The 23,010-nt window shown below is 34.3% G+C and overlaps 1 protein-coding gene across 1 annotated transcript in view; it reads right to left on the bottom strand.

The window, feature by feature from the left end:
* The window catches only part of LOC144980031 (golgin subfamily A member 2-like), a 40,123-nt gene that overhangs the window by 7,911 nt on the left and 9,202 nt on the right, over positions 1-23,010 (bottom strand). The window contains exons 6-21 of the mRNA XM_078927491.1: positions 21,399-21,479; positions 19,987-20,088; positions 19,760-19,853; positions 18,590-18,696; positions 11,796-11,854; positions 10,945-11,005; positions 10,360-10,440; positions 9,629-9,721; positions 8,924-9,031; positions 6,742-6,995; positions 5,920-6,112; positions 5,340-5,612; positions 3,835-4,132; positions 2,856-3,142; positions 1,647-1,851; positions 792-945 (exon numbers count right to left, since the gene is read on the bottom strand). Of these exons, the coding sequence (XP_078783617.1) occupies positions 792-945; positions 1,647-1,851; positions 2,856-3,142; positions 3,835-4,132; positions 5,340-5,612; positions 5,920-6,112; positions 6,742-6,995; positions 8,924-9,031; positions 9,629-9,721; positions 10,360-10,440; positions 10,945-11,005; positions 11,796-11,854; positions 18,590-18,696; positions 19,760-19,853; positions 19,987-20,088; positions 21,399-21,479 (2,450 nt within the window). The remainder of the gene's footprint in view (positions 1-791; positions 946-1,646; positions 1,852-2,855; positions 3,143-3,834; positions 4,133-5,339; positions 5,613-5,919; positions 6,113-6,741; positions 6,996-8,923; positions 9,032-9,628; positions 9,722-10,359; positions 10,441-10,944; positions 11,006-11,795; positions 11,855-18,589; positions 18,697-19,759; positions 19,854-19,986; positions 20,089-21,398; positions 21,480-23,010) is intronic.

Here is a 23,010-nt window from a genome sequence, read left to right as displayed (position 1 = left end):
TTATAGCTATAGCAAAAGAAATAAAATCTGGATGAGAAAAGTGACGGTTGCATCGTAACAAATGTGACGATTTTCCAATAGGTGATAAGGAGAGGGTTAACTTCTCTTATAAGACAATGCATACCAAAACATCCAACAATACATTTGACAGACACAATACAAGAAGATATGAAACAATTATGATGGTTGGTTACCTCATCATGAAGTATGGGTTAGGGTTAAAATAACACCATACAAAGGATTATAGAGCTACTAGTAAATCAACGTTAAAGAAGTCAAGTATAATACAAACTTGGAAGTCTGGGTATCAAAATTTTAATATTCCTCCATCTAATGTCATCTTTACTCATTCTCACTTATGTAAGAATTTCTTGAGCAATATTGCAGATCTGCCAACTATTACGAAAAAATTTGTAGAATTACGAAATTTTGTCTCCAATTTCATAACTTCACAAGCAACTCTTAGTCATTAAAACTTATTGATTGAAAATGAAAGTTGATGTCAAAAGACATGATTTTAAGAACTTTGAAGTGTTATTTAATCATTGTGAGGGTAAATTGTTGATTTTTTGAAGTCAACTATAGCAACTACAATTTTTATCTCATAAAAATTATGAAGTCAACAATTTTCAAGTGGGCAAGTCTGAATTTTGGGACCTTTAAAGATGTTCTACACACTATCAGGAAAGTGACAATGTTTTCTCTTATTTGGATATGAAACATAGACATTAATGCTCAGTTTGACTGACTCAGTCGGCTTATGTTTAGTAGAAAAAGAAGAAGAAACTTACGCTTCTTCCCGGTCTCCACCTTCCATGACTGAGCCTAGGGGTGAAGAGGTTGGTGTGAGTTCCGAATCAGGCGTGGAAGGAACTTTCTGTCCTCCGACAATTGGTTCCACCTCGCTCTCAGTGTCACTCTCAGAACTGGTATAGTCTGGCCAGTCTAGGAATTTGGGGAAAGGAGGAGGGGGGTGTAGGGTTTACAATTTTCTTTTTAATTACACACAAAATTTTTTAAAAATAATAATAAAAATGTTTAATGCAGCATAGGGCATATCGAATGTCGTTGTTATCATCTTTATGTGCTAATGTTTGTATTGAAAAGTTGTGGAAAAGTTGTCACCATGGAACCCATGTACTCTTTGTGAACACCATAATTTCAAAGTCAAATAGTAAAAACTAGAAAACTGAAATTCAAAGGACCGATAAAGGACGTCAAACCTGTAAAATAATGGAGATGATGAACTGGTTGTAAATCACATGATCTCATTTGAGAGCCACATAGAACGATGGACGAGACATTGTCATGATTACAGTCCACCACTTCTAACAATATTTTATTCATGTTGAGTCGAGTGTTCTACCATTTGAGCTGCGATTGAGCTATCATTAAAATTACGATGAGAGAATGTGACTAAAAGCTTTTCCAAGGACTCAACTATGCGCTTGTCAGAGCGGGACTCAAACCGATTCGAAGGCAAATTTATACCACTAGACCATAGAGCCGCACTTTCCTTAGTGTAAAGCAACTAAAACATGTTTATTATGGCTGGGGCCTTAGACAAGTTATACATTTATTATCATCTTCCAATTTAGTGCACTTTGGACTAGAAAATAACTTTGCTCATTTACCATAATATTTACCTTGTTCATATGAATTAGGTAGACCATTAGCCAACTGTTGTTGTTGCTGTTGATGGTGATGATGATGATGGCGATGATGTTGTGGTGGGCTCATAGTCGGTTCAGACTCTGTGGCTGAGTACCCACTCTCTGTGCTGTAGCTGTGGAGCATGTTCTTTTCTCCCAGTAACTGCATCACCAAAACTTGGAGCTCCGCTAATTTATCCTGTCAATAGAGATTTAGTCAGTTTCAACTGATATAATGTAAATCGTGAATCTAACAGCAACATTTCACCTTAACGCTCAATGTGCAAAGCATTTTAGTGTGTTCTGTCTCCCAAATGCTAAACCCAATCTCTACTTTTTATGAAAATCGGGTTTATACATCCAATTTCTTCACTTGAAGAGATTTGAGACTGCTATTTGACATCCCATGATGTATGTTTTGTTTTTAGGGGTTTTATAGCACTTCAGGTCATTTCATTTGTCCCAACATGATTTCAATAATGTTATAAAGTCCTGGTTTTGCATTTTTTGGGACCAAATATTCTTTTTGAAAGGTATCAGTGAGTCAATGATGCTCATGTAGTCCTCTGGATGGATCCAAAATTTCATAATTTAATTCTGCATCTTCATTTTTCTCTTTCTTAAATAGTGTCCTTGTTTAGCCTTCTTCTTAACAACTATGGAAAAATCATTACAATCATTCCAATACATCTAGTATTTTTCATAAAATAAATTGATATATTTCAATTTCTGTCACAGGTACTAGGACTTACCACTGTTGTGGAGCTTGTATCTTATTGACAAAATTTAATACAACATGAACTTATTGCTTCTAAGTTTCAGTAAAAATTTAAAAATCCATATTTATCTTTGGTAGGTATGACCTTTTGGGGCGAAATTCAAGAAAATGGCCAACAAAGAGAGAGGTAGAACCATTTTAGGATTTTCATAAAATTACAACAAACGTAATAGTCTTAACTGTGAAAGTTTCAAAATAGAATTTTTGTTCCATACCTTTTTCAAATATTTTAGGTAATATAAAAAAGACAGAACTACGAATCTAAAGTCTGTCTGTCATAAAGCTATATTGTCAAGAGTAGTTTAATCTTATGGAATCTCTACTCAGATTTAAACCAACACCTTCCAAACCTATAAAACTAACACACACACACACACACACACACACACACACACACAAAAATTAATTATCTAATAACAACGAACCTGTAACTGTTCTCTGTCTTTACCCAACTGGGCAATGTAGTCATTCTTCTGGGTCTCTCGCTGTTGCAACAGCGCCCTCTGGTGGTGATAGAGCGAAATGTACTCCCCAATGGTGTCTGTCTCTCCCTGTAGCTGTAAAACAAGGTGTTCTAACTGATCTGCTTTGTCCGAAAGCTCTGCCTTGTCTTGCATGACATGCATGTATTTCTGCTGGATCATATCCATGGCTGTCTTCAGCTCGTTGTACTCCCGAGGACTGATCTTGCCACTGTCTGCAGAGTCATTGCCTAATTTATTTATTTTTTCAAAAACAATGATTATATTCGTTTTAATCTTATATTTTGATTACAATGTCTCATGGGTATTTAAACTAGTGATTTAAGTAATAATACATGAGGAAAATCAAAATAATTTTCAAAGTGTGATGAAAAATAGCGGTATACTTTCCACCATCTGACTAAACCTGTAAATCAGATAAATCCACCAATCGCCATGCAACAACAGGCCCACCACAAGCAAGAAACATAAAAATCTGAATATTTCAATCACATCCTCATTTCAAGAAAGAAAAAAAATTGCATCAACTAAAAGTGTACAAATTTCCACCCTTTTCTATATGAACTGTCTCTTTAAAATACTTTTGAATATATGCAGTGTAGTTCAGACCCACCACAGGCAAGAAACATTCCAATCAAATCCGCATTTCAAGAAGAAAAAAAATTAATTGGACTAAAAATGTACAACTTCAACTCTTATCTATATGAACTATCTATTTTCTTATCGATATGAACTCTTTAAAATACTTTAGAAAATATACCCATTTCTTTGGGGTTTTTTAAAAACAATATTTTCAACAATTTTCCATAAAAATTTTGTTTAAAAACTCAGAATTTCGCTAAATCTAGTCCCTCCCCTCTTCAAATATCTGTCTACAAAGAAAGTATTTTCAAAAAATTTTTTTTTAAAACCCCTTTCTCACCTCTTCTGATAAGTTCTTCCTGCAAATCTGCAATTTTGATTCCCATACTGTCCGACAACTCCCGTTGCTCTTTCAGATTTTCATACATCTGGCCACGCTCGAGCTCCAACTGCTTGATGGTGGCCTGCAGCGATTCAATGATCTCTCTTTGTCCATAGTCCTCCATTTCGACATCACCATTGGGCAAGGTGGATGAGGAGTCGCCCCCCGCCATGGAAGAGGGACCTTTGACCTCTGTGGCCTTGATCAGCATAGTTCTCAACTCGCTGTTCTGAGTGGTCAAAGCTTCCATCATGTCCTGAGATAAAAAAGATGGAGAAAATGGAATCAGAATACAAGGTTTGTGCGGCTATGTTGTCCTGTGGTATGACACTCACTTTCAGATCGGAATGTCCTGGGTTCGAGCCTCGCTCGGCGCATAGTTGAGTCCTTGGAAAAGGCTCTTTACTCACATTCTATCACTGTACTCTGGTGTAAAATGAGCACCTGGCAGTTATTAACGTTGTCTCTGTCAGAACAAAAATTGTAATATCGCCTAACAGGTGGCATGTTTCGTTCTACATGTTACGTGTAGCTGTTGGTCAGGGACCCCTTGTAAAGCATTTTGAGCACATTTAGTGGATTTTGCGCTATATAAAAGCTCAATTAAAAAATTTTAGAAAAAAGGAGGTTAAATATTGGCAGTTTCAGGAGGGTTGGGGGAGGGGGGGGGGTCTGTTAGGAGTGAGAGAAGAATAAAATATAATAAAAGGATTTCCGAACTGATCTATTGGGACAAAGACCTGCAAACCCATCAAAGTCTAAATTTGTAGCTTTAATAACCAGGAATACAAATTAGTGCTGATTATGACAGAAAATTTATAGTTATCTCATGGAACTACATTTTTTTTTTAAATTGAGCTTTTATATAGAACAATATCCACTAAGAGTGCTCAAAGCGTTTTACAAAGGGTCCCTGATGAACAGCAACACATAACAAGTAGAACGACACCTGACGCCTGTTAGGCGATAATACAATTTTTTTTTCGGACAGACAACACTGTTAACGGCCAGGTACTCATTTTACACCTGAGTATGTTGAGAGAATGTGAATAAAGAGGCTTCTCCAGGACCCAACTATGCGCCAAGCAAGACTCGAACCCAGGACCTTCAGATCATACCACCATTAGGCCCCCAGCTTATGTTTTTATGTTATTAAGGGTTTTACGGCACTTGCAACACATTAAGGTTTTATCAGCGCCAGTAAAAACGAAGAAATAGAATAGTAAAAAGTTCTAGAATGACAAGAAAAGGTAAGACAAAGAGGAATTGGATCAAATAGGAAACAGATGTAAATTCCAAAAGCATACTATCAAAGTACTTAGTTTGAGATTACCTTAAAGTCTTATCCAGGCATAAGCACAGGTTCCCACTAAGAGGACCAAGATAGAAAGCAAGTTGGAAAACAGATATAGGAGGATAGAAGACACAGTGAGTATTCCCTGCCCAATATGCCCCCAGCTTACTTGGGCACTTGTGAGTTCATTCTGCAGTGTGTCCACAAGCTGTGCCTGAGCTTCATAGTGCCTTAGTCTGTCGGTGACCTGGTCTTGCTGATACAGCTCTTTCTCCACCATCTGGCCTCTCGTCCTCAGTTCGTTCATCTCACCTTCCTGTACAGCTAGCTTCTGACGCAGCTTGTTATATTCGTCTTCCTGCCTGGCTAGTTTGGTGGACAGCTCATTGGAGGAGAACTGTTCTGTGTGTAGTTTTGTAACCAGCTCCATATTGTCATTGCTCTGTTGGGGAAAAAAACAAAAAACAATATAAAATAGCATGCAACAACTTCAACTAATCCAAAAAAGAAAATTTTTTAAAAAGTAAATAACTAAAAATTAAATCAATCTACGATGTGTTATTTTTGCAAAAGCATCACTTTTAAGTCATTTCATCAACAAAGAAAAACACAATTGATGAGATTTCAAAGATTATAAAAACTTAAGCATGTAGTTTAAACATCAGATTGTAAAACAAGTGAAAGGAAGAGGGGGGGGGAGGGGGGGGGGAATGAGACGATTGAAAAAAAATTGAACCTCTGCAACTCACCATCTTAACAAAGCCCTGCTGTAGCTCAGCCAGTTGTGTCTTCAGTTCCTTGTTCTGGGAGAGAGCCCTGCTGAGAGCTGTCTTATCACTTTGTATACTCTCCAGTAACTGGGCCTTGTCTCCCGCCTGCTCTCCCATCTCCTGTACCGACCTTTCTAAGGAGAGTATTGTTTCCTCCCTTTCTTGCAGCAATCTGAGGAATCATGCAAAAATTCAACACATTGTAGGTATAACGTTCAAAATGATCAAAAGAGGATTGTATGAAACACCCAATATGTGAACAAATAGCTGTTATCTATATAGTGAAAATATCCAACCTCGATGCTGAGAGATGACTCACAGGTATCTGTATTACATTCATGGTTCATTCACACATTCATTTGTGCTTCATTCATTCATTAATTCCTTGACTGATTGACCCATTTATTTATCCATTCATTTAAAATGTTTCTATTAATTATTTGAACTTAGACTTACTCATTTTTGTTATTTCACATTTATCAAATTTTCTGTAAAATTTACAGGGGGGGGGGGGGGGGAAGGGGGGGGGGGGGGGGGGGGGGGGGGGGGTTCCAATAGCTCAGTTGGTAGAGTACTAGCTTCACGTGCAAAGGGACCAAGATCAATCCTGCATGTGCAGTCGAGGTTTTTTCTTACTCCCCCCCGTTCAGCTGGATCTGGCAGAAAGTACTTTGCGATAGACTAGTGTCCTATACAAAGGGTAACAAGCAATTGCTACTTTCCATTTCATGCACTAGAAATTGGGATAAACACTGGCTCCATGGGCCAAATGGCTCTGAAGGATGGCAGTAAACCTCTTACTTGCTAAGTTGTGCATTGTCTCTCTGGTTCATTTCAAGGGCCTCTTTCATGGCTTTCTCCATAACCTTCAGTCTTTCCATCTCTTCCAGAACGTCTGCCGGTACACTCGGCTCTGGCATTGCAGTAGGAACGGGAGTGATTGGTGGAGACATACTACTGACGTCTTCCAATTTTTTCTGTAACTCTTCCACACTTCCTTCCAGCTGATGGTGTCGATTAAGCAAATGTTCTCTTTCTTCTGTTAAAACTGTGATCTAGGAAAATGGAAATATAGATATTCATTATAAAATAAATTAGGCAGCATGGAACCGTGTGAGATGGTCTTTGCATCACACCCAAAAAAGGCAGCATGGAACCATGTGAGATGGTCTTTGCATCACACCCAAAAAGGCAGCATGGAACCATGTGAGATGGTCTTTGCATCACACCCAAAAAAGGCAGCGTGGAACCATATGAGATGGTCTTTGCATCACACCCAAAAAAGGCAGCGTGGAACCATGTGAGATGGTCTTTGCATCACACCCAAAAAAGGCAGCGTAGAACCATGTGAGATGGTCTTTGCATCACACCCAAAAAAGGCAGCATGGAACCATGTGAGATGGTCTTTGCATCACACCCAAAAAAGGCAGTGTGGAACCATGTGAGATGGTCTTTGCATCACACCCAAAAAAGGCAGCGTAGAACCATGTGAGATGGTCTTTGCATCACACCTAAAAAAGGCAGCGTGGAACCATATGAGATGGTCTTTGCATCACATCCAAAAAAGGTAGCGTGGAACCATGTGAGATGGTCTTTGCATCACAACCAAAAAAGGCAGCGTAGAACCATGTGAGATGGTCTTTGCATCACACCCAAAAAAGGCAGCGTGGAACCATGTGAGATGGTCTTTGCATCACACCCAAAAAAGGCAGCGTAGAACCATGTGAGATGGTCTTTGCATCACACCCAAAAAAGGCAGCGTGGAACCATGTGAGATGGTCTTTGCATCACACCCAAAAAAGGCAGTGTGGAACCATGTGAGATGGTCTTTGCATCACACCCAAAAAAGGCAGCGTAGAACCATGTGAGATGGTCTTTGCATCACACCCAAAAAAGGTAGCATGGAACCATGTGAGATGGTCTTTGCATCACACCCAAAAAAGGTAGCATGGAACCATGTGAGATGGTCTTTGCATCACACCCAAAAAAGGCAGCGTGGAACCATGTGAGATGGTCTTTGCATCACACCCAAAAAAGGCAGCGTAGAACCATGTGAGATGGTCTTTGCATCACACCCAAAAAAGGTAGCATGGAACCATGTGAGATGGTCTTTGCATCACACCCAAAAAAGGCAGCGTGGAACCATGTGAGATGGTCTTTGCATCACACCCAAAAAGTACAGAGTTCTGAATCAGCTCATAATCTGTGTGGCCATGAGCAAGTCACCACATCCTAAGCTCATTATGATGCAGCACTGCACTGCGTCCAACACCTGGGTTATTCCAATCACACCTTGGAGTAGACCCTAAAGAAATTTTCCACATGAAAATAAATAGAGGTAATTCTATTTATTTTTATTCAGCAGCTAAAAACAAAATGTTAAAGAGAAGGAAGTCAGATAGACCATTCACCAATCACAAGAAAAATCTGGGCTCTCTTTCTTAAAACAGTCTTAGCATGAAGTAGTTTGTATTGACATAAACAATTCCATTCTTCAAAAATTCTGGGAAAAGATCTGAATCTCATGAAGGAATCAGATCTTTCTTATTTTTGAACTAAACAAAACAAGTGGCAGTTTAGAGTATAAGTACAAAAGTAGGATTAAAACAATAACTGAAAAGACCAGAATCAATTTATTTTTAAAAAGTCATATGTTTTTGGCTTAAACACTTCTTTGAAAAACACGATTGTTAACATGAAAATTCAATTTTTATTATTGTTTTGATCTTTTTCAATGCCAAGAGTTTGAGTGTAAAATGTTCCCCATCCAACACATTTTGTTCTTTATTTAACCTTATTGATGATGATGATGATGATGATGATGATGATGACGATGACGACGACGACGACGACGACGACGAAGATGACGATGATGATGATGATGATGATGATGATGATGATGATGATGATGATGATGATGATGATGATGATGATGATGATGATGATGTTGATGTCTGTTCAATCTACGTATGGTAACCAATACCTGTTGAGTAAGTTCCTGTGTCTGGTGTCGTAGCTGGTCTGTATATGTTTGATACTGGTCCCTGAGTTGGTCTCTCTCCAACTGTAGCTTGGATGTGAACTCTTCATGCTATAAACAGACAAAAAATGTTTTAAATCACCACTAACAAGGTATATACGTTGATTGCAGTGGAACAATGGGATAGCCAATCTAATCCTTTATACCCTAGATTTTCATAGAACAAAATATAAAGATCTGTCATAACCACAGATGTATATCAATGTTTCAGCTTTATTTTCCCTCAGCAAATGTTCAATCGATTCTTGCTGTATCAATTCCTCAAATATCAAAATGAACAAGGTTTCAAAACGAAAGAAATGAATAAAAAAATACAGTAATAGCAATAATAATACTGGCACTAATAACTCAATCTGTCATTTTAAAAATTTTACTCTCTTTACCATATTGTCAGCTCAAGTCACATTCATCTACAGTTGGATTCCTTCAGGGCCATAAAGCCTGTAAAGTCCGAGATTATCTCAGTTTTTGTAGTATTAAACAGATATTTGTAATTGCCTGCACCCCTACAGACAGGACCTAGTCTATCACAAAGTACTTTCTGAAAAAAAACAGCTATCCAATTAATGCTGGGCGGAAAGGGTAATCAGAAAAAAATCTCAATAGGAAAAAAAAAAAAAGAGTCAAAACATTAACAACATCCCATACCTGGTGTAGCCTTGCCATTAAACTGTCTCTCTCCTTCTGTAACGAATTTAGGACTTCCACACTGCCCGCCGATGACTCGTTCTCACTTGATAACTAGGAGCGTTTTTTATGGAAATGCAATATAATGTTAATATGTATTTGATAGCTTTTAGGAGGTTTACAGTAAGTACAGCACCAGTAAAAAGCAAGATATGGGATAGTCAAAGCAGTTATAGATCTAGAGTTCCCCCCCCCCCCCCCCCAAAAAAAAATTAAATACATAAAATAAGACAGAGGATTAATTGAGCCAAAAAGAAAAAGCAAAAGCAATCGTTCATAATGAGTTTTCTATTCAAAGTCTCTTTTTTTTTTTTTTCGGTTATTAAACCCTTAATAATGTGAACTTCTTACAAAACCCTTAATAATGTGAACTTCTTACAAAACCCTTAATAATGTGAACTTCTTACAAAACCATTAATAATAATGTGAACTTCTTACAAAACCCTTAATAATGTGAACTGCTTACAAAACCCTTAATAATGTGAACTGCTTACAAAACCCTTAATAATGTGAACTTCTTACAAAACCATTAATAATAATGTGAACTTCTTACAAAACCCTTAATCTTAAACTAAAACCTTTCTGCAATTACATATCAGCTTTTCATTGCAGGCGTAAATGTTTTCCATACGATAGGAGAGATTATATCTATCAGAGTGATATCACAAAATGAAATAATAATATTCATATACCTGCTGTGCATACAATTCAGCCATTTCTAGTCTTTTCTGTAAATCTTCTATAGTGGCAGCACTGGTCTGAATTTCTTGATGCTGAAAATGACAGAAAGAGAATAAGAAAAAAAATAATAAGTACAAATAAACTCAAAAGTAAGGGGAGCAAGTTTTCTATTTGAATATCACATCCCCTCTGCTTCACTGACTTCCAGTCAAAGACTGAATACTCTGCAATTTTTAATGCTGTGTTTTAAATGTCTGACCCATGTTTCAGGCATCCTACATCTATAAATTAATCATTTATACACTATATAACAATCAAATTTCCCTCATGAATGGATTGAGGATCGAGCATGAGGTTTTTGATTTTCTAGAAACATCCAGATTCTCTGCAGTCACCTTCTAAACAGATGTTTATATATGATTTTGAAGACATTCATATTTTCTTAATTTTTTAGTATTTCCAATTGCTATGGGACAGTGCTCAACAAACGCAAAGTATTATTGTAGTATCAATAAATTCAACACTTCAGTGCGTTTATCAGAGTTTTAAATAAAAAGCATAATGTCAATCTTATTTCGTATGACATTTTGTCTCACCTTTGCCTGAATTTGTTCGCTGAGTTCCGATGCCTGTTGTTTGTATTCCTCATTCTGTGTACTGGAAACGAGATAAATTAAGCAATAATCTTACTGTAAATTAATAGAACAAAATATCTTTGATAGTAATTCACATTCGACTCCTATTAATATTTAATATTCAATCAAAACAAATTTTACTCATTGCTCAGAAAAAAAATAAAACGAATAAACATTTTTAAATAAGAAACAAAAATACTATGAAATAAGATTTGCAGAAAAGATAATGCATTCCACACTGTTATCTTCAAGGCCAGGGTTTAAGCTCCACTTTTAGCATCAGTGCTGATGGTGACAAAAAGTGAAAAAGGAGGAAAATTTGGAACTTTTGTCTGTATGCCCCCATTTTAATGGTGCTAACCCCCATTTTGATAGCAATAGAGATGATAAACTACATTGATAGTCACACAGTCAAGATGTCTTCACTGATCGTTTATAGAAAGATTTGCTCAAATAAAAAAAAGTGAATGATAATTTCGTAAAAAATTAGCCGAAAAGAGAGATATCGCAGAAATTGTGGAAGAGGCCGAAAAGGAGAAAATTCTTCCTCTGCCTCAAAAATAATCGTGGATTTCTGAGGATCTGCAAAAACCATCAGCACTATAGCATGTTTGATTTCTTTCGTCTCCCTTCAGCAAGACAACCGATCCCAATGCTCACTTTTTTGCACTGAGGTTGATACCAAAGCTCATAAAGTACATTCATATTTGAAAATAGATTGTAAATTTTTTTAAGTTTCCCCATTATATAAGACATAGAAATCAACTAAAAGAAAATAAACAAGAAAAGACAGTATCAAACACAAAACTCACTTTGATTTGAAAAGGTCCAATTTTAACCTGTCTATTTCTTTTGCATGTTCTTGGGCAGCCTAAAAATTGAAAGAAAAAAAAGTGAAAAATTTGGGAGCATGCACTGATGCCAGATAAACATCTGAAAAGCGGTGTATGTATGATACAGTTTGTTTGTTTTGTTTTTAAGGGTTTTACGGTGCTTGCAACACAGTAAGGTCATATCGGAGCCAGTAAAAACAAAGAAAATGAGATAGTAAAAAGTTCTAGAATTACAATAGAAAAGGTAAGTCAAAGGGGAATTGGTTCCAATAAGAAACAGGTGTAGATTCCAAGAGCACACTATCAAAGTACTTAGTTTAAGATCACTAAAAGTAAAGTCTCATCCAGACACAAGCACAGGTCCCTACTAAGAGGAATACACTCAAATGTATTACAAATCATATATTATAAAGAAACACAATACAGTGCATAACAGAGAGATGATTTACAAGGAAAAAAACAACATCTCACAAAACTAACTATACATTTGACTGCTTCCCTCCCATCCAGGGTATCAGGCCAGTGCCAGGACAAAACCAAGTAATTTCATTCCAAAACAAAGACAGAAAGCATATTGGAAAACGGATATAGGGAGATAGAAGACAGTATGTACCTCCCTGCCCATTATGGGAGGTCAGGAACCCCACCCAGTATGATACAGTGCCCAACAATTTTTTTTCAAATAAATAAATGAAAAAAATCATCCCCAAGAAAGAGCCTTCCCTGACCTAAGACCCCCTCATCATTGATCAGACAAGCATTACACCGCAGGTTCTCTGTAAATTGACTGTTTAAACTTTTGTCTCATGAGTTTCTTGCTCTCCTTATGATTTTCTCAAGTGCATGTTATGACATTCTTAATTATGTGATATTCATTGTTATTCTTATGCTATGTATTTAGCAATATGCCTGGAGTTTTACTATACACGGGAATGGGTACAATATAAAAGGTCTGCATTATAATTAAAATTGTAACAACTCATGACAAGAATTGTGTCATGTACATTCATGCCCTGTGAGTTTAAAATGGAGGCAAAATTGTCATATCATATTCAAATATAATTAATTATGAAATTTGAATGCTCCTTGAGTGGCAAATTATGCATATTTATTTATTCATTTTTTAATGACAGGGCTGGGCAACTTGCCTAGCGGAGCTCTTTAAAAATATAGTTAATTCAAATTAACCAGCATAAATCACTGAGTGGAAATTTAAAAAACAATACACTTCTTAAACACACATCAGCTTGAACAGAATGACAGTTTAATCTTTAAATATTTGTATATAATACACATACACACATGTACACATCCAAACACACATATACCCATCTGTGCTTCAGATTAACTACACATGAAATGTAGGGTTGATATTAAAATCAATAATAGCACACCTTGAACTTAACTACCCTTATTGCGTGATTGAGTTGACTACATCGTGTTATTATTATAGACCTGAGGAGTTACAATGATGAGCCAAAATCTCTCATCTGAGATAAAAGAAAAGTTGAGTTAACAAAGTAACTAGTAGCCTTTACAAGCAGGTTTTGATATTATTCAAATGTGACACGTTTACTACTGTAAATTTGAAAGCAGGTACCGTGATGTAACTCAAGTTTCAATAAAGAAAGACAGAATTTGCACCAGTATTACTGCATCTTTTCATTCTTCCTTCATTAAGAAAAAAAAATCGATAGATAAAAATAATAATTTAATAAAAAACGAACAAAAAAAACAAGTCTGCTATTTGAAAGGGAAGGTACAAAAAAAAAGGGGGGTGAGGTGGGGGAGGATGACTGGAAAAAGATTGTTTAATATATCACCAGTGAAAAGGTTTTACCAAAATTTTATAGCTTGAAAAAATAATTCACTGTGTCTTTATTTAAAACCGATACAGTCAATATGTAAATCTTACACTGAGTTGAACCACGTCCAAAACTTCTAATTTATCAGATACATTATTATTGTAATAATCCCAAGCCACATGATGAAGTGTAGTGAAATGAGTGTTGAATTAATTACTTCGCACCCAATACACAAACACACACTCACACACACACACATACACAAACACACACACACACACACACACACACACCAACAGACCAGGTTTTTATCAGCTTATCTCATTTGTTGATAAGTACAGATATAACCCCTCATCTCTAGCTCGTATTACAGCCTGGTGAACAACCAGATGCTCAAAATTGGATTTCAAGTCCAAATGATTGAAATTAGACATGTATGTATGTATGAGTGTTTTGACGTTTGTTATTTTGTTTTGGGTTTGTTTGGGGGAGGGGGGGTTCTATTAGGTTTCATTTTGTTTTTATTTTATTTTTATTTATTTTTTTTTTTTATTTTTTTTTGGGGGGGGGGGGGGGGGGAGGAGGGATTTTAAATTAGGATTAGCATAAAATATTCACTATTGTTTTTTACTGATACAATTCGTAAGTAACCCTTTAGTGGTAGTTTTTTTAATCATTGAATATGAAATGTATCTGTTCCAACCTTAGACGGGAGGAAAGTAACCAGGATAGATCTAACTCGACATCGGATATTACTGTTTATACCAAGAATTGAAAGTATTTACAACACTACAATTTCGTTGCTGATCTTTATTTGAATACAACTATTAGGTCTGCAGTTATAAACAGGTGGATTAAGAGGGAAAAATATAATTTGAAAGAAATTAGAACTCGCAGTTAAAGGGTTAAACAAAAGGGTGAACAGCTATTGGAAATTAGGTCCAACCTAATGTGATAACAGTGACCTAGCCATTACTACTAAGTCCTGACTTATGTTAAAGACATGAAGGCAAAAGGTTTAAAACTAGATAGAAATCTGAGAGGATTGACAACTTTGACCCTGGCATTGTGCCTTAGGCAGACCTTGGCACAGACAACAAACTAAAAATCGTTGAAATATGTATATTTTTAACAAAAAATCCTAATGCAAGGGGGGGGGGGGGGGGGAGGGAAATCGGCATCAACTAAAATAGTATAATGTTCACCATTATGAATTGTAACTCTAAAGCCTACGTCTAGGTCTTGTTATAAATAACATTGTGTGTAAATTTGAAAGATGCTTACCTACTATTTTTTTTATATATCAATGCAGAAATGTTGGGATTTTACGTCTAATTTAAGCCTAAATTCCCCCTTTATGATTCTTTTTTTTTTTTTATTCTGATTCTTCTGACCATGTTTAACATCGCTTGACTTTGGTGACAAGACCGACACCATACAGCTGAGCCTTTGAGCCACAGTTGAGGTTCAGCAAGTTACAAAAATTGTCCCACTCAACTGAGATGAATTACTACCTTGTTTTAAAGACGGCAATAAAATCTGGAAGCATGCAACAATTACAAAAAAAGGGGTGCCTAAGTAATGCCTGATAATTCATTTACTGTTTAAAACGGAAATTTGGTTATTGCTGTCTTCTACTACTTGTACATATACCATAGTTGTCTGTCGGGTGAATATAATAGCATTAAGAAATGTAAAGAACACAGAACATGCAGACTATGAAAATATGTTATTTATGTATGTATATCAAATTTCAATGTATATATTGTTATTTCCATCACCGCATCAATTTTTTAGATTAAAATGGAATACAATATTGACAAAATGTGAATATAATGACAGGCTTTCAACATTTTCTCAAAACTTGCAATCTTATCCTGCCATTGTTTTGACAGTAGTCAGTCAATTTCTGAACCATTTGTCAAATATATATCTAAATCAAATTGTTTTCATCATTTATCTGAATAACATTACAAAAATGACCTGTGAAGCCTCATGTTTTATGTGGCTCATGGCTCAGCTGTATGGTGCTTGTTTTGGCACAAAAGTCAAACAGTGGTAAGTGTGATTAGTGGTCAGATAGATGACAATGATTATGGAAAGTTCTGATCCCAAAGTTGTGTGCTTGGGTACGGTATTTTACACACATTACCCCACCTAACCTAGGTGTGAATGAGTGCCTGGCTATAGATTGTAAGAGTGTAAGTACAGAATAGATGACTGGTAGTGTATGAAATAGAAATATCATTCTATATAGCCTGCTAAGAGAATGCATGAAATATTGTGAAGCGCAAGTGGAAATACCTATATGAATGTTCATAATTATTTATTATTTTATTGATAAAGATATAGATACAAGGTAGATGCAAGTTTGGATTGGATTGGCATCTGATATTATTTTAATCTATTTCGTTGAGAACCAAGGCAACCCACTTCAATAACAAAAATGTTGTTTCTCATTCAAATCATTCCAGACAGAATTTGATCTTACTCTAAACCAAGCATATTCCCTGACCATACTTGCCACGGTCAATAAACCCCCCAAAAAATCTGTATATTTTTGTTTTGAGACTAACCCTACTTTTACTCATATAAATTATCAATTTAAAATACTTTAAAATAAGGCGGTGAAGATCAAATTGGACACATGCCCAATTCTGAGTTTTAGAAAATGGCTGTTTTCTCAATTTTCTCCCTGAAATTTTGATTAAAAAATCCAAATCTCTAGGAAAATAAAATGCAAATGCCATACCCCAAAAAAAATCTGTGTATACCAACTAGATCTGAATATTTGACAGGTCTGTTTACCCACTTTCATTATGAGTTAGAAACTGTAATACAAATTGTGCTCCAAAGAAGTCCATATGGCATCACTATTACTGCTTCTTTGGTGAAAAACGGTTACTTTCGTTTAAATTTAATAACAGATAAATAATACGAAAAGTCATGATTTTGAGAGAATTTCATTCTTACTAATACATACTTGACATATAGAAAACAATTGGGGAAATTAATGACTGTTTCTAAGGGAAACGGGTGTGAGTACTGTGAATCTAGGAATGTGCCTCTGAAAAAGAAATTGTCAAATAATTCCTGCTGGGCTTAATGCGATCTCCCTATTGACATATGTGACACACCACCTAAATCTTGTATTATGTCAGAGATAAATCAGACCTCAGAAATTTGATTTTAATTCAAATGATCCAAATTATAAATTAATTAGAATTTTGCTGTTTATGACTGAAACATTCATTTTCTACTATGACAGTAAACGAATTACTCAATTTTCATAATTTCAACTTTAAACAAAGTTTTTACTATCTGATTCACAAAGACGTATTTCTAAACAGAGTCGTTGTAAGACCCTTAATCAATAAGATCCATTCAGACAGTTTCAAACATACATGATTTATAAGGGGGAAAAAAAACATTATAAGCCACACAATCGTACAAAACTGCCTTCTTTTAGGAAAAGAACTCCAACCAAGTTGTCTCATTCTACGACAAGGACAGAAAACAACTAGAAAAGGATAAGAGATAAATGGGAATAGAAGTAGAAGACCCTACCAGTGACTACCACAGCCTCATACTACTTGAACCTTGTCATAAACATAAAGAATATGACTGTCTCTTTAATTTATATATGAATGTTCCTGATTTTATTTGGGGGGGGTTGCCTATAATCTTAAGATATCAAGAAATTCCCATCCATGACAGAGGCAAAATAAATGAAATTCTATGGGTGCAATACAAGGTGAGAAATAACTACAAAATAGAATTTTAAAAAACAACAAATAATAATGATAATATCATGTAATGTGGGTATATTGTATGTGGTCAAGTCTGTTCTCACCTGTTCATGCTGGGAATATGAAGTAATAAACAGTGCGTCGTCATAAAATATATAATCTAAAGGCGGGATTTAACAGAACTTTAACCTGACATCAGTTCTTACTCAAGCATGCCACTGGTTTATTTTAAAAATTTTCTATTTAACCACAATAGATAGTTTGCACCATTCAAATATGAACCGTCAATGCTTTTGAATAGAAGCAGTAATATTCAATCTGGACATATGTTGCTGTGCCAAAGGATTTTTCAAAGTATTTGACATAATAACAAATTAATTTTTTTTAAACTATAAAAGGATCCAGTATTCATAATTTTCTCTGTGTTAAATAATTAAAAATAAACTCAAAAATGACAGTCCAGAACCAAAAAGAAACGCAGAGGTAGCTTCTCATAGTGAGTCAAAAAGTATGGGCAAAGTATCAATTTTATCCATACTTTTTCAACATTACAAAAAGCTATTTCTATTTTAATTTTGGTGATAAACCTTAACTTTTTAATCATTCTTCATCATTTGACCCAGAGAAACTGATGAAAACGAATGCTTCCATAGTTTTTCAAAATAACTATTAAATTGATGTTTTTTTGTGCTAAAAATAACTTTTTGGCAAATATATCTATTCCTGGAAAAAAACCAAAAAAAAACAAAGAAAAACCAAAAAAAAATAATAATAAAAACGTTTTTAAACAATATTTTCCACATTTTTCCTCTAAAATTATGTTTTTAAAATTATAACTTTGGAGGAAAATCTATGGAAGCGGAGGAAAATATCTAAATTTGACCAAATATGACTTCTAAATATGCTGAATGTAACATGTCTATTAAAGCTAGTATGCCTTGCAATTTTCATAACAAGAGCACCATTGAAGCTAAAGGTAACTTCACTTTTACTGCGAGCGATTTTCAAATATGCCTACAGCTAGATACTTCTTCAAACCTGAGATTGGGGTAAATTGTGCAAAATGCATTACCCAAGGAAACAATGCTGAGAAGAGTTTCACAATCATTTTTACCCATTCAATCACTGATCATTCTTAATGTGCTATGTCACAGATCTCAAATAATATTAACCCACCCCGCTACAGAGGTAAAAACTAATCATCTGTATTTCTCCTTACCTTTTCTAACTGTTGACTGCTTTGAGAGGAAGACGATAAGGTTCTTTCTAAATCCCCTACTCTTTGTCTTGATGCTTTCAATCGACCACTCAATTCTTCTATTTCCTCTGGAAATGGGGGAAGGGAGATGGGATATCATTGAAATATCCAGAAAAAAAGTTGAGCAAGTATATGAAAGACATAATATAAACAGAAAATAATATTAGAAAAAGTGAACAAATATGAAAATATAACTTTCATTAAAAAATTTGAATAAAAAAACAGTAAAAGAAGTAACAACTATTTTCCGAGACTGAAACCATTCTTCAGTCAACAGCAAAAATTATGTACATAATTATGCCATAGCTTTAGTCTTGGAAAAACAAGTGCAGAGGTCTATATTGCATGGTTCAAAGATAATCATACAATTCCTCGATTTCGAGATGATGCTTTGAAGACTTCTGCTTTCTTTTTGTTTTGTTTTTTTAACAATATCCAAGATTTAACACATTCTTTACTAGAGTATATTGTTTTGTTATTGGCTAAACAAGGGTTCGGTTTGAGTCCAAAATGCTACTCATTCTTTTTGTTTTGTTTATTTTTGGGTTTATTTTTTTTTTCAATGATTATAAATTAAATCGTAAATTATGTTGGTACAATGCACAAGACCACTAGGATACTAAGACAAGACGACAATTCCGGAAAGAAAAAAAAATTTTTTTAAATAAAAAAACAGGCTGAGATGCAAAAATTAAGTAAAACATCTACAATTTTTTAATAAATCTAAAAAATATAATAAAGAATTTTAAAATTCATCATTTTGTCAATTACAAAATCGACTTAATGGGATTGCTTAAGGAAAAAAAACCTTATTTGTGGTTCAGAAATAGGATTTTGTCTTCAACTTCAACACTGGATAGAATGTGTATTAATGGTAGAAATAAGATATCACAATTTCTGATGATATCTGCCTTCAGAAAAGTCCCCTATAAGATTCAAGCAAACAAACTTTCCAATCGCGGGTAAGTATCACCATAAAATTGTTATCAAGCTTATCAATTTTTATAAATGAATGAATGAATAAATTACTGAATTAATTAATTAATGACTGAGTTAATAAATGAAATAAAATAATTAAATAATTAATGTTCAATGGAGATTTTTTTCTTTACTCAAAAGTTGCTTCCTTACCTATCCTTTGATCGGCTATTCTCTGTGATTGACTAACTTGGGACTGTAATTCTGTCTTCTCCGCTACTAGAATTCCTATCGTTTGAATATGGACCTGTGGATTAGATATAGAAGAAGAAATCAAACAAGTAACCTCTGCAGGTAAACTTATCTCTATATTGGCGGGATAATAGTGTCTTGTACAGTTACAGATGAATAAAATATCAATATTTCCATCAAAAACTTACCTGTAATTGTTCTTTCAAAGACCCCACATCTTTTTTATGTTTTTCATAGAATGAACCCCTCTCTGCTTCCAGCTGTTCTTGTAAAGATTTGGAATGTTCACGCTGAAATTGGAGAGAGACAATTCAGTTAAAACATACAAATACAAAAAAAGAAAAAACACAAAAAAAAACACTGGGGTCGGAAACACTGAAATTCAATTACGCTTTCGCTAATATGGATATTCTTAAAACAATTAGAATGGATAATTTTCTGTCCAAAATGAATTCACCCAGCTCTGCCTTATAAAATAACATACTAGAGGAATCAATCTTATAATAAAAGCAAAGCACAATTCACATCAAATCTGAAGGGAGAACGTAAACTTTGGATTGGATTTGGGTTTTTTTCTGGATTTTTGTTTGTTTATTTGTTTTCAAGGGTTTAACAAACTTATAAAATCTGGCGCTGATATGACCTTAAAGTGTTGCAAGCGCTGTAAAACCGTTAAAAACAAACAAGCAAACTTATAAAATTGATTTCATCCCAAGGAAAAAAAAGAAGAAAAAGGAAAAAGTTATAAGATTAATAGATCTGCACTAACAACACAAAGAGAAAGTAAGACAGAAGGGATGAGTTCAAATATTGAACAAATGAGATTCTAAGAGCAACCAATCCGTGTGCTAATTTTGAGACTACAAAAATATCCCATCCATACTCCGGCACAAAAAGTCAGATCCTCACAAAATGCATATCATTAAGTAAATAAACATATCACAGAGAGATGATTTACGAGGGGGGAAAAAAAATCTCTCCGAAAAACAAAGATAAAAATCCATCTGTCTCCCTTTGAGAAAAAGACTCCACAGTCAAAGACCCTTGAAAACCAAATATTCTAATCTCAAAACAAAGACCACAAAGCCACATAGAAAGAACAAATGACATTGGAGAACAATAGAGATAGCAAGACTGTGGACCGATGTAAAAACCTCAAAAAAAAAAAATGAATGAAAGCTTCAGCCTAAACACTTCATCTCCTTACTATATAACACCACAAAATATACACTTACTAGTTTGACAAATAATAAACAAAAATCAATATAATAGCTTCAAAAAAAAAAGAACAAAATACCAAACATGTAACATTTTGGGCTCAAAACCCTTCTTCAGCCAACAACAAAAAAAATTAAAACACAATTATAATACTTAAAAACCCAGGGGTCTTTAAGTGATGTTTTATGTTTTAATTGTTTTGGGGGTTTTTTGTTGGCTGAAGAAGGGTTTTGAGCCCGAAACGTTCCTTGTGTGGTATTTTTTTCTTATTTTTTGACGCTGTTATATTCATTTTTGTTTATTACTATTTACAGTCCACAGCTTCAAGCAGCTTAGTACCACTTTTACTGGTTGACAAACCAAAATATGAATGGTAACTTACAAGTTGTTGGTTTTGTATATTCAGCTGTTGATTAGCCTGGGAATGTTTTTCCAGTAAGGACGCCAGATCTCTGTTTCTCTTCTTTAAAGATAAGAATGATAATTATGCTTATTGGTCGCCAGCCACATTTTAAAAATCAAAGTTAGATATAGTTATCTTTAAATTTATTAAAAAGATTATATACTTACATAAATGAAAGAATATATGATTTACAGTAAAAGGCATTTTTAAAAAAACAAAAAATCATGCAAATGTCCATGGTAAAGAAAAACATAAAATGGAAAGATTTTCTTTTGAATTTTTTTTAACCACATAGGAATTGGTAGGAATCAATTTAAAAAAGAAAAATAACATTTATCTTTATATTCTGTTTTTCTAATATTAGAAAATTGCACAAGATTGTTCAATCAGAAGGGTTGGCATGCCCATTAATCACACATACAAGGATTAAGGTATGTGCATTGATATTCGTAAAAAATGTGTCACTCATTGCTTAAATCTGTAAAATTGAGATAAAAACCAAAACTAGAGACAATCCAATTAAATGAGCTGTTTGCCTCTATGGTCTACAGTCACCTCTTCAAACATTAACTAAAAGCAAACTTTACATTTCATCAAAAAAAAAAAAAAAAAAAAAAAAAATTTCCCAAAATTCAGATATGACGCCTGCCTCTATGATTTACCACCTCTTTTATACAAACTTGATAATACCATTTAAGCAAAGAAACAAAAAAAATCGAAACTGATGTAGATTATTTTTGAAATACGGATTAATTTTTGAATGGAGATGAGACCATTTTGGTATAATAAACTGTGCTGTTGAGATACGTGATTTATGATATTATTATTATTTTAGTACTATTCATATTTTATTATTATTATTATTATTATATTATTGTATTATTATTATTGATTATTATTATATTATTATTATTATTATTATTATTATTATTATTATTATTATTATTATTATTATCTCGACTGACAAGACAAACGAAGCTTACTCTTAGAAATAATTATAATTATAATTTTATGGCGGCCGTTCCTTTACCCACACTGGACCCCTTGTGTGGAATGACCCACCCAGAAGGATAAGAGAAGCTATTGATAATTTTAAATCATTGTTAAAGCACTACCTTTTTACCGTTACATTTTTATGATATTGATACGATATTACAAACACTGCTGCTTCTGATATCATTGTGGTATACGCTTTATATATGTAAATTTTGTATATTTATTTGTAATGTGCATTGAGCTTCACACAGTGATGAAAATGCAGCAATATAAATGCCATGTATTATTATTATTATTACAATTGTTATTAATATTATTGTTATTATTATTATTATCATATCACAGTATTGGATATTATTGAACGTTACAAGCATGTAACTTTGCTTTGGTGACTTAACAGTTCAAGAAATTAATTGCAGTATAATCTGCATTCTTTTGTCTTTCTTTTAAGCCAAAAGTATATTTGGTGTACAGTGACATTATTTAAATACTTGACTTAATAAAAACCTAACTTTTCATGGTCTTCTTACAATTTTTGTCTAAGGTTTAACAATCAATAGCAAAAATAATTGTTATGTGTTTGGTATCATAATAA

This window comes from Berghia stephanieae, chromosome 9 (genome assembly GCF_034508935.2).
Source record: "Berghia stephanieae isolate SIO BIC M18660-M18661 chromosome 9, UCSD_Bste_1.3, whole genome shotgun sequence".
NCBI lineage: Eukaryota > Metazoa > Mollusca > Gastropoda > Nudibranchia > Aeolidiidae > Berghia > Berghia stephanieae.
Note: the sequence above shows the minus strand (reverse complement) of the source record. Positions and strands in the feature narration are given on the sequence as shown.